Source organism: Caretta caretta, chromosome 7 (genome assembly GCF_965140235.1).
Source record: "Caretta caretta isolate rCarCar2 chromosome 7, rCarCar1.hap1, whole genome shotgun sequence".
Classification (NCBI taxonomy): domain Eukaryota; kingdom Metazoa; phylum Chordata; order Testudines; family Cheloniidae; genus Caretta; species Caretta caretta.
Genome location: NC_134212.1, coordinates 102,419,191 through 102,432,254, shown reverse-complemented (window position 1 = coordinate 102,432,254; position 13,064 = coordinate 102,419,191). Strand labels below are relative to the sequence as shown.

General features: G+C 43.4%; 1 protein-coding gene across 9 annotated transcripts in view; it reads left to right on the top strand.

Moving 5' to 3' along the window:
• PTPRE (protein tyrosine phosphatase receptor type E) overlaps window positions 1-13,064 on the top strand; it is a 270,155-nt gene that overhangs the window by 220,370 nt on the left and 36,721 nt on the right. For all 9 annotated transcript variants that reach the window (XM_075131015.1, XM_048857790.2, XM_075131016.1 and 6 more), the window contains 3 exons: window positions 4-153; window positions 7,583-7,676; window positions 9,170-9,246. In XM_075131015.1, coding sequence (XP_074987116.1) covers window positions 4-153; window positions 7,583-7,676; window positions 9,170-9,246 — 321 coding nt within the window. The remainder of the gene's footprint in view (window positions 1-3; window positions 154-7,582; window positions 7,677-9,169; window positions 9,247-13,064) is intronic.

Sequence of the window (13,064 nt, the reverse complement as noted above, 5' to 3'; positions counted from 1 at the left end):
CAGATGCAGTATTCATTCATTTATCAAGCCTTACTTGAATACTACCTCTATGGTGACACAGAACTAGATGTGTCCTCCTTAGAAAAGCACCTTCAAGCATCACACACCACTACATCACATCTTGTCAAAACAGGGCTAGAGGAAGAATTTAAAGTAAGTAAAGAAGAGGGCTTGCCTCAAGATTTTAGGGATCAGGCCAACAAGACAACATGGTATGTAGAGAAAAGTATGACATGTTTGAAAAACTGTCAGAACTAAGCAGCTCAGTTTCTGTTTTATTCCATTATTGGGAAAGATGAGGGAGGCTTTTCCTATATGAACTCTCAGGAGTGAGAAAATTATAATGTGGTGATGCCCTCATCTTTAAAGTGTGGTTCTCCTCTGAAAAGTGACCTCTAAAAATGACACCTTCTTAGTCAGCAGACCTACTCCCTGTGGGTGTTGAATAATGTTTACTTCTTCTTCGAGTAGTGTCCCTATGGGTGCTCAACTATAGGTGCGCTTGCATCCCTGCGCTGCTGATTGGAGAACTTTGGTAGCAGTGTCCGTTCAGCCTGCACACATGCTGTTCCCCCTCATGCTCTGCCACAAGACTAACCAGCATTGCATGGCCAAACCCCCCTTAGTTCTTTCTCAAACATCCCAGACTAGAGACGGAGCTGTTAGCAGTCCATTCGTCAGATCATTAACTCTATTAGAATTCAAATTTTCTTAGCCCTGGCCTACACTATGGGGGGGTATCGAGCTAAGTTACGCAACTACGTGAATAACGTAGCTGAAGTCGACGTACTTAGACCTACTCACCGTGGCAACAGTGAGTCAACAGCTGCCGCTCCCCCGTTGACTCTGCCTGCGCCTCTTGCGATGGTGGAGTACAGGAGTCAACGGGAGAGTGCTCGGGGGGTTGATTTATCGCATCTAGACACGATAAATCGACCCCTGCTGGATCAATCACTGCCTGCCGATCCAGCAGGTAGTGTAGACATACCCTTAGTCTTAAATTTCAGAGTAGCAGCCATGTTAGTCTGTATTCGCAAAAAGAAAAGGAGTACTTGTGGCACCTTAGAGACAAATTTATTTGAGCATAAGCTTTCGTGAGCTACAGCTCACTTCATCGGATGAAGTGAGCTGTAGCTCACGAAAGCTTATGCTCAAATACATTTATTAGTCTTTAAGGTGCCACAAGTACTCCTTTTCTTAGTCTTAGAGTTCTTCTAGTTGTTTTTCTTTCCCTAAACAAAAAAAAGAAAAGAAAAGAAAACTTTTCTCCTTGTCTGGGAATTGCATGGGATATGCCTAGTATACCAGGTTTTAAGAGGTGCCTCTTGTGCAAAGAGGCCATCCCAGTAGCGGACAGACATTCCTGCTGCATCTGTTGCCCCGGGGAAAGCCACATTTCCCCTGCAATTTAATTTGCCAGCAAGTAAAGTCCAGATCTTTGAAGGACCGAGAATTGGGACTAAACTCCTCCTCATGGAGGTAGCTCTCCAGCCATCCCCAGATCATCCTCCAGCCATCCCCAGGAGTCACCCAGGAGGCATGAATCTTCCTCATAGCCCTCGATATCTCAGGACTGTGAGTTGAGGAGACAACTGTGGACCCCTTATGTAAGGCTTCAAAACAGAGCACCATGAGTCCCCAGAGTGAGCCCCAGATTAGCTGAAAAAGATTTCCAGCAGTTTTGGTATCATTGGTACCAATGGCACCAAAGCCATAGCGGTACCCATAGCTCATGAGGATACAGTGTGGCAGGTACTATTGATGTGCCTAAAGACCTGATGGGCACAGTACCAAAGCAATAGTATTGACAGGGAAAGGTAAGGTCAGGGACTGCATTGCCTCCGGGAAGACACTGCCAGTATGGGCATTAGCCTTGGCATTGTCAATGGCATGCCATCCAGCCTCAGAGTGCCTGGTATGGCCCAGATCACTGATCCTTTCAGTGCCATCGACCCAGCAATGACAACTGCTGTCATTAATGAGTGTGACAGCACCGCAAGAGTTCAGATTCTCAAACCTTCCGGTATCTGAAATACCAGAGTCTCCCCAGCTCAGTATCAAGGCCCTGGAACAGAGTATACCTCGAACACAGGAATCTCCACTGATACCGGGTCAAATACTTCCATTTTCTAGTAAAGAATCGGATAATGAACAGGAGAAGATCATCTCCCATCACTCCTCCAATGATCCTTATAGTGCCAGTTACCAACCTGGGCTCCTTCAGTTATATCCTTGGTCTATTCCTCAACCACCATGGTATGGCCAACCCTGGGCCCAACCATCGGGACCCTTTCTGCCACCCCAGTGGTCCTGCTGGGATCCTAGGGTGGCGAACAGACTCCATGCTTCCCGAACATCCAGCATGGTCCACCATGAGCCTTTGAAGCACTCTCCCTCAGCCATGGTATCCAGAGCCTCTGAACCTCCCAAAGAGATCATGTAGGAACAAGAGATTGGATTTGAGGAGGTCACGTTACAGACCAACGTCTCTGCCTCCCCTCCAGATGAGGCAGTGATGTCTGCCAGAGATGGTGGAGAGGGCAACTTCAGGCTGTTTCAGGGTCTGGCTAACTGGGTGGCAGACACTTTGCAGGTATCTCTCAAGGAGCTAAAAGACACCCACCATAAACTCCTGGACATCTTACACTCCTCCTCTCCCTCCAGAATAGCTCTCCCCATCAACCAGGCCCTTCTGGATCCAGCCAAACTTGTATGGCAAACTCTGGCATTGGTCATGCCTACCTGTAAACAGCTAAGGGTATGGAATTTTTTTTTTCCGATCCCCTCTGTAATTCAATTGTTGTGGACACAGTGAACTCCCGAGGTCATCTACACCAGGCAAAGTCGACCCTCTAGGACAGGTATTGGAAACTGAGAGAAAGGCCTATTCATCCACATAATTGCAAATTATGAGGCCCTGACAGGAAAATAAGATTACGTCAATTACTGCAAGCTGAAAACATTTATTGATCAGCTCCCGGAGTCTCAACGGGAACAGTTTCATGCCATTATTACCAAAGGACAACTGGTTGCTGAGACAGCACTGCAGTCAGTGCTTGATGCAGCCACATAGCAGCCTGATCCATCTTCATAGCTGTCGTTATATGGCGAGTGTCATGCTTGCCCTTGTCCGGCTTCCATAAGGAAGTGAAAGCAACAGTAGAGGACCTCCAATTCGAGGTCACGGAGTTGTTTGCTGAGAAGATGGACGCATCTGGCCATACTCATAAAGATTTCAGACAACTCTGGGGTCATTAAGAATTCATACACCTGGACAAAAGAGAAAATCTATTCCTCAACCTCAACATAAATCCTGCACAGCACGCTTTCCAACTCAGTGCTTCTGTGAGACAAAAAGGAAAAAATCCAGGTTTCTGAAGTGCAATCAGATGGGCCCTCACTCTTCCTCCTCACAACCATCCACCTCAAAACATCTGTGTTTGGATGTCTTGGTCGGGGCACAAAGAGACCACTCCCCTCAAGAACAGCTGCAGATATCTAACCCATTGTATCCATTTGGGTGCCACCTTGCTCCGTTCAACAATTGAGAATGGATAAAATCCAATATATGGGTTCTGGAAATCATCCACAATGGGTTTTCCATCCACTTCACCTCCCTCCTCTTACCTCCCAACATCCTTTTCCGTCCCTCTTCAGGGACCCTTCTCATGAGAGTCGGCTACAACAAGAAATAGATCACCTCCTCTGCTTAGGAGCCATAGAACGTGTACCTCAGCAGGGCAGTCAGGAATGCTTACACTCACTTCCTTCCACTGATCAGAGATACATACGCAAGAGTCATGACAGACAACACAGCGTACATGCACTACATAAATCATCAAGGGAGGTGCCAGATCACCCTCCCTCTGTGTGGAAGTGCTAAAACTGTGGAATTGGTGCATTTCCCACAATGTTACAATATCAGCAGCCTGCCTTCCAGGAGCACAGAACACGACAGCGGACAGTGTCAGCCGCAAGTTCCCACATGACCATGAAGGGGAGATAAACCCAGCAGTATTATACGACATATTCAGACAGTGGGGGCCATAGTGACCTTCCATCAACAAATAGGGGGATACTCAGTATTTTTACACCCAACTACAAACATATACCCTCAAGGGCATAATAAACCTTTTTTCCCAACCCACACATCCCATCCCAACATGGGACTTAAATTTAGTGGTGAGGGGCCTGACTAGGCCGCCTTTTGAACCTATGGCCACTTTTTTGCTCTCACACCTGTGAATGAAGACAGCATTTCTGGTTGCCATCATCTCAGCGAGGAGGACAGTGGAGACAGTGGCACTAATGGCACACCCCGTTATATAGTATTCTTTCGGGACCTGGTTACTCTCAGACCGCACCTGTAGGTCATCCCCAAGGTGGCTCTGATTTTTCACATGAATCAACTGATTCACCTCCTGACTTTTTACCCTAAGCCTCATCAGGATAACAGGGAGGCTATCCTACACATGTTAGACATTAGGAGGGCTCTGGCCTTTGTCCTGGACAGGACAAAGACCTTTAGGAAATCTCCTAAACTCTTCCTTTCCATTGCAGACAGATCAAAAGGTACAGCAATATCTCCAGAGAGACTCTCAAAAAGGGTTTTGAAATTGCTATGCGATCTGCATAGTCACTCTTCCGTCTGAAATCCATACACACTCCATGAGGTCGATTTCCACCTCGGTTGCCTTCCTCAAGAATGTCCCTATTTCATATGTCCCTAATGCAGAGTCACCACCCTGAGTTGAGTGTACTTACCTTCAGAGAACACTACGACGTTTCAGGCGACTCTGCTTCCGATGGCAGCTTTGGCATTGCAGTATTATCATCTGTAACAGAAGTGACTCTCAAACTCTAGCCCTCCAAGGGGAGTGCTGCTCAGGATTCACCTACGGTGAAGCACCCATAGGGACACTACTCGAAGAAAAGAGAGGAAGTTACTCACCTTATACAGCAACAATTGTTCTCCCAGATGGGTGTCCCTATGGGTGCTCCACAACCCACCTTCCTCCCCTCTACTTTGGAGTTCTTGTCAGGGACTCTGCATTACAGAAGGAACTGAGGGGGGTTCGCCAATGCAATGCTTGTTAGCCTCGTGGAAGAGCATGAGGAGGATAGCGCATATGAGGGCCAAATGGACACAGCTTCCAAAGTTCTCTGATCAACAGTTCAGGGACACAAGTGCACCTACAGCAGAGCACCCATAAAGGGACACATCTCAAAGAACCCTCATTACTGCACAAGGTGAGTAACTTCCTCTTATTTTACTGATTAAAATAAGATTTTTTTTCACTCTTTCCTCCTGTTAGTGCTGCAAGACCAATGTTTCACTGGGAGAGTAAGCTGGATTACATTCTACCATCTTACTCATTTACAGAATTGTTAACTCAGTCCTGATTGCAGAACCTTTGTTACTGGTCATGTTGCACATGACAAGAAGAACCCAGCTAGACTTTCAGATATAATGTTGAATTTGCAGAGCTGTCAGGGAAGAAAAAACAAATATTGTTTTACTTACGAACTGAGCAGATTTGATCTGGAAGTCATTGAGAGACCATAATGGGAGAACGTCACCATACAGTTTTTACAAAGTCACTTTTAGAGTACAGTCACACTTAAAGGGCTTTGGGGAAAACTGTGTAGAATAACTCTTCTATGATGTATGTGCAAGTGTTTGTGCACTGCATATTTTTATTTTGTGTACAAGATTAAAGAATGAAAATGACATGGAGGCTGAAATTGGACCCATATATAGGATTTCTTTATTCAGGCATTTGGTCTTTTCATTACATTGACAATGACTTAAAAAAGAAAGAGATGCAGGATAGCTGGCGTGGCAGGCGCAATGCAAGGAAAAGCTTTGCATTGCTATGGAATATCTATGAGATAAGAAAAGCCCATGAGCACACTAAACGTCCTGCTGCACATCAGTATTCCTCTGGCTGTTTCCTACTCTTCAATCTGTATGGCAAGGGTCATCTGCTTTCTATACGTGCACAGAACATGGTTCAGTTTTGCCTTATGGGCTGGGACAAAAGCATGCTACAGACCATATAAAGCATATGCCTCTATCATGCTTCAGGAGCTTGGTTAAAGCACCTTTTGGCTCCATCTGTTCTGCAAGATAGAATTGTGGTTTAACCGTCTTGGGAGACTATCAGGTTGCAACTGGTTCCCTCATGCGATGGTTGCCATAGTGCAGACAGGGTCTCTGAAGGGCTGAAGAATGAAATCTGGGATGCACTGAGTGCTTTTTGTTAGCTTGCTGTTAAAACTAGAACTTCACTGGGATTGGGACATGCTTCAAAAACAGGCTGGCAAATAACTACAGTGAGGTGTTTGAAATTCTTCTTTCACTTTTAAAATTCAAAACTAATCTCTTTAAATTAATTTAAAACAGTTTGTGATTAAACTCTGTGGCTTGAATTCCTGTTGTGCTTAACCCTCTTTTTCAAATTCCTCCTTAAAACTTATTTCTTCCAAGAGACCTATCAAAGGTATTTTCCACTTACTTGTGAAGTTCTCAGAATGTCTTTTTTTTGAGTGCGAGGACTAAAGAATGAGAGTTTTAATATGTAAATAGAGGGAAGGATTACATTGGTAACAAAAGAAGGGTTAACATTCAGTTTGGGTTTGGACCATAAAGGGAGTTATGTTTGTAAAATACTTAAGATAAACTTTGAACACAAAAGCACATAAGTACCAAGCTGTGTGAGGCAAAACTTATCATGGTCTGTTTGGTTATTGACAATAACATCTTGATTGCTAAATAAAGTACCTGGCTGCCATCACAACTATAACAATGGCTTCAGACCTGTCAGGAAATAGTTATTCTCACTTATATGCAAAGATGGGACTTTTACTTCAGTGCTTAGCATTTTGAAACTACCATTTATGCAAAACTACTGAACTGTGGTTAGTGTATCTACAATTAAATAATTATATTCAATATTCTAGTCCAGTATTTTCATAGATGGCTAATTAATGGTTAGAACAGCTGCAGAAATAAAAGTGAGATTTATTATATAATCAACAGAAAACATGCAATCGAATTTTCAAAAGTGGCCAGTGATTTTGTGTGCCTCAATTTTGGGGTGCCAGATTTGAGGCACCTTGGGCCTGATTTTTTAGAAGCACGATCATCTCTAACTCCAGTTGAACTCAGTTGGAGCTTGGAGAGGTCAGTGCTTCTGAAAATCAAGGCCAAAGTGCCTCAAACTCACCATCCAAAAACAGAGGTACACAAAATTAGCCATTACTATAGAAAATTTTGAGCTTAAACTCTATTGGTTTCCTATTGAACTTCATTCATAACCTGAAATACTAATTAACTCAATAAAGTTTAGTTATATATAATTTATATTAGAACTTAAATTTTAAAGATAGGACAATGAATCATTTTATGTTAAGATAAAATCAGTCTCATTTTGGATTGATCCTTAACAAAGGCAGGTAGGAGTCCTTGGGAGCAGAGATAATGAGGAACACTTGATGACTATCAGCGAGTCACATTAGTTTATATTTCAGTTTAATCCAGCAATACATCATATCCTAACTGTTGTTTTGTTCACTGTAGAAATTAACAAATGTTCGAATAATGAAAGAAAACATGAGAACTGGCAATCTGCCAGCGAATATGAAGAAAGCCAGAGTCATCCAGATCATTCCATGTAAGACACGTTATCTTTTACGTATCTTTTATACATGCTTAGTTATAAATATGACAGATGGTTTCACTGCTGTCATAATTTCCTTAATGAGTAAACACCATTAACAGAAGAAGGCAACAGTGTTGTGGTGAGCTCACTAGTCAGTGCTCCTGCTAGGGCTGAAATTTGAACAAACTAATTTGTGAATTTAACTCTTAGAAAAGACTGTGAAATTTACCATGTATAGAGTTATTGTTTCTAAGGTTTTACTGTAGATGTGTGCAAATATATAAAACATTAAAGAAACAAATTCCTATTCAGAAGAAAAAGAAGATTAAACTCCTTTCACTGTAAAGCACAAACCCATCCAACCCTGTTATATCGGCTTGTATCCAGAGTAGTAGGCCATTTCCCCCCATGTCATGTCACCTTCCCCTCTAAGATCCCCAACTGCATCATTGACAGAGAAATCACTGTTCCCAAGGCCACCATCCTCCCCCTTCCTCACCCTCGCTGGAAGGCTCTCCCCGTGTGCAGCACCGTGCTCTCCAGCCATAGCTATTACCTTTTCTATCTTGAATTCTCCTTCCCCTCAGCCACCCTTTGATGTAGTTCCAACTCACCCCTCCAACTCATCACTCACCATCAATGATTGTGTGTCTTGCCATTTTCATGCTCTGCCTGCTGGGTCCTAGAGGTCGCTCATCCCCCTGGTCTGGCTCTGCTTGTCCTGTAGCACCCTTTAACCCTTGCATTGCAGCTGAAACAGCTTCTACTGCAACAGCATGCATAAATTCAATTAATTCTTGGTGTGCCTCCCTAATCCTTAATGCTAGTTGCCCCAGCTACTCACTTAAGGAAAGGGGTTCCCAGATAGGTTTCCCTTCCCTTTACCCCCCAGGGTAGGAGCACCCCATCCTCAATCCCCATGTGCTGGGAGGGGGGAATGCCCCTTTCCACTTCTCGTTGGGGCTTTTGTTTCTGAGCGGGGCCCTTTCCTTCTCTTGATCAGCCTTATGAAGTGACATATAGTCTATAGATTTAGTATGTCTGCCTGCAGTTAGTTGTGCTTTTTGCTGTTCTAGTTTCAGTTTAGAATATGTGAAGTTCATACATCATTCAGGACTGACTGAAATAATTTAGCTGTGTAACTTCTTAGACACTGTACATCAACAAGACTCATGTATTTTGTATATGAAAATTGTAATATCTGTATGTGAAAATATAATTCTCAGACTTTGCTTGGGATTATGCTGTACCGTTTGGCAAACAAAAATTATGTTACTGAATACTCACTGCGCTTTTCAATTCATTCCTCAGTCATTTAAATGTGGGACCTGATTCCGCACAGTCTTACTCACGTGACTAGCGCCATTGACTCACAGGATTGAGCCTCCTGCCACTTTTTTTCTTTCAGACAGGGAATTTTGTTGTTATATCTGTGAAAGTACAAGGAAGCAATTAATCTATCATCAGCAAAAGAAAACTAATAATGTGGAGATTTTGTTTTTTAGATGACTTTAATAGAGTGATTCTTTCAATGAAAAGAGGTCAAGAATATACAGACTACATCAATGCCTCCTTCATAGATGTAAGTACATATTTTATGTACTTAATTTGTTTACATTTGACTATTATGGTATAGAAGTGTTTTTAAAGGGACTCATCAACTTTGTTTAGGAACAAGATTTATGTTTTGTCAAAAAACAAAAGGTATGTGTGTTCAGGGGATGACTTGTAAGAGCAAATAGGGGTAGTTGTTTTTTCCTTTGGTGTTTTCAGTTTCAGAGAACACAGTTTTTTGTAATTTAAATGTTCTCTTATGCTCTGAACCCAAATACAACAATACTGTAGAGCCTAAGAGCCAAACTGAGATACAGACTAGCAACAGAAATGAAACTTATTTATATTTTATTATCTAAGCTAAATGCAATTAAAAAAATTTAAAAAGCAGACCTCAGACTCAATTTGTTTTGTCAGTCACAAAAGCAGAACTGGAATTGAGAGCAAGGAGCCAGTCTCTCCTGTGCTGCTGTTGTCGCCCCAGCTTGGCTGAGGCAGCATGGAGAAGCAAGTTGCCTGATATGAATGCAGCAAGGGAAAGAGCTGAACCTGTCTGTGGGAGATAGATTGGGACAAGAAGCCGGGAGGGGAGAGAGACTGAGATTGAAGGCTAGCAGAGGAGGGAAAACTGGCACTGGCTGGGAGACTGGGACTGGGAAACAAAGGGATAGACTATGACCGACTGGGTCTGGGACTGGGAACTGAGGAGGGAAAGGGGATAGGGGCTGAGATTGGACAAGGAGACTGGGGCTCACTTGGCAAGGAGACTGGGACTGGGAACCAGTGGAGGAGGGGAAGACAGATCTGTTGAGGAATAGGGGGAGAACTGGTACTGGCTGGGCAAAGAAACTGGGACAAGGAGCTTGTGGTGGGGATGTGGGTGACACTGAATTTGGATCAGGAGCCCGTGGATACAGGGAATGTGGATGGAGAGAAAAGGGACGACTCAAAGCCAGGAGCTGGAGGATGGGAGGGAGATCAGACAAGGAGCTGGTGAGGGAAACTGAGACTTGCTGGACAAGGAGACTGGGACAGGGATGAGCAGTCTGAGGACTGGAAATTAAGACTAATTAGGTGAGGAGAATGGGACTGGGATGAGGAGCCAGGGTAGGGAAGAGACAGGATTGCAACAGGAGCAGGTTGGAGGGAACGGAGTAGAAGGGCTCAAACCTAGAGAGAATGGGCAGAAGAGTCTGTGACAGCAAGAGCACACTGTCCCCCAGAGTCTGGAAGGAACCTCACCATTCCTCTGTTCGCAGATGGTTTTTTCCCCCTAAGATTTAGGAAATTACACACACACACCAGAAAAACCTACATTAGAAAAACATTATTAATGTTGCAAAGTCAAGCACTCAAAAGTTAGGAAATGCCAGAATTAAAGTTACCTGTGCAAAGCTCATGGGGAAATTAATAATTTCTGTCTTCAGTCCAGGGTTTGAATAGTACACAGTGAATAAGGGATGAAGCTACTTGTTAGACAATGAGGTTAAATAGCTGCTCATTAGGTGACCACCAGATTCACTGAGCGAGGCAGAGCCTGTGGAAAAAACAGTATGTGATCATGTCATTAAATACTGTTTCATAACAGGTATGCACAATGGAGCTGAATTAAGATTGCACAGGCAGTGTTAATTCTGTTTTTTTCCTAACTTCTGAGCCTTTGACTCCACAGTCTTAATAGTGTTCTTTTAATGTAGTTTTGTGTGTGTGCTCGTGCATTCGTGCACAATGAATACATATAGAGAGGCCTGTAGATTATGTCTGGTTGTATTTACTATGTAGTGTGTGATTTTGTGATCGAATTATTTGTGGTACCATTTGTCACATTACAATTAGGAGCACTCATAGCAAACTCTTATGGCACCTATAGCACCTGACTTGAATTGGTAGCAAATAGACATTATTAAAATGTAAAAACACATGCACATGCTTTAGAACAAGGGTTCACAACCTTTCTTGAATCATCTCCCCCCCTTTAACATTTTTAGTTGAAGCCCTTCACCTCCTCAGCCCACCCTTTACAGTCGTAAAAAGGATATTCACCTTGTATGTGTGCAAAACCCCTCCTAAAATTCACTTCTTCTGGGAGGTCCACAAACAGTAACCCACATGTTAGTTTGGTGTTGCAACACCGTGAAAAATGATGGAGGGCAGCCGGACCAAATTTGAGTGATGGTGTGAACCCAAGTGCCAAATCTCAACACCCCTCACTCAAATTTGGCGTGGTTCGCCATGCCATCTGGAAAGTTTTACATGCCCCCTCCCCCGCCATAAACCTATGCTTTAGAAAGATACAGATATCTTGCCAGCAGGCTACATGCTGAGAGAAGGAGTCACTCTTGCTGGTGTATGGAAGGAAAAGTGCATCTCTTCCTGATCTCATCTCAGCCTGGCAGTCTGTACCCTGGCTCGAGTCAGCTCAGGGTGGGCAGGCAGCTCTCTGAGTTTTTGCCTGGGAGAGGGCTTAAAGTTTTCAAAAGCACCTACATCCCATTTTCAAAAGAGACTTAGACAGTTAGGAGCCTAATTCCCATTCACCTTCAGTGAGAGGCTTTTAAGCATCTAAGTCACTTTCGAAAATGGGGCTTAGACTCTTAAATCATGTAGGGGCTTTTGAAAGGTTTACCCCATATCTTTAATAGCTACTTGGAGTGCCATAGGAGTAGCACATTCCCCCCAAACCCTCACCATATTGCATCCTCAGCAAGTTCCATATAGTTCTAGTGCTGCACTTGCTTGCTTTATGCACAAACATGGAAGGCCTTGTATTGATTTTTCTACCAGCTGAACTCTGCACCCTTGAGCCTGATTCATTCAGTGGTACAGAGTTAGTAGACAGCCTTAAAAAAAAAAGTATATTGGCTAAAATGTTGGCTGTTCTTCTAAGTGACATTTTCTAGCTCAACTAGAATTTATGGGCTTGATGCAGGAATCAGTGGATGAAATTCTATAGCTTGTGTTAAGCAGAGATCATACTAAATGAACATAACAGTCTCTTCTGAGCTTAATCTATGCATATTGGCTAGTTTGAGGCTTAGATTTATTTCTGATGGGAGCAAATTCTAGAGGCAAGGGCCTTTTACTAAAATACCTTGTCCGCAGTTCCTGTAAGCTTCACTCTTGGGACTGATAGCTTAAGTGTTCACAACTAACACAGGCATTGTGGGTCAAGGAGAGAGTTAGTCTCCTGAGTAACTTGGGCCATTCGGGCCTTTGTGTTTGGTAGCCAAAACCTTGAATTTCACTCAGAAGTGGATTGGCAGATAGTACAGAGAGCAGAGGACAGGTGTAATTGCTCTCATCATTTAGCCCCAGTCAGAGGGCAGAGAACTTTGCTCTTCACTAACAGAAACATCCAAGTGGTCTTCAAAGTTAGTTCCACATAGGTAGAGTGTGTTGTAATAATCCAGCCTAGAGGTTACAAAGATGTGGATGATCAAAATAAAGCTAGCATCTGAGAAGAAAGAGCACAATCCTTTGCTCACTCACAGATGTACATCAGCATTTCTCGCCATGGATGCACTGTGTGTTTAGGAGCAAGACACCCCTCCCTCCCCCAAGATTGTGAATCAACTTGGGAATAGGTGGACAGATAACCTCAGAGAAAGGAGCAGTTATAGGACCTGATTCTTCTCCTACATTGTTTTTACACTGGCTTAACTCCATTGACAAAGGATAGCCCCTCCTGACTTTCACCAGTGTAAGTCACATAGAATCGGTCACGTAGGCTTTGACAGATCCTCAGAATGCTTCCCCCTTTCTCACTTCATTGTGAACTGCAGATACACAGCACCTTTACAAGTCCAGACAACTTTTAATTAGTTGCCTGTACTTAGACTTCAGTGC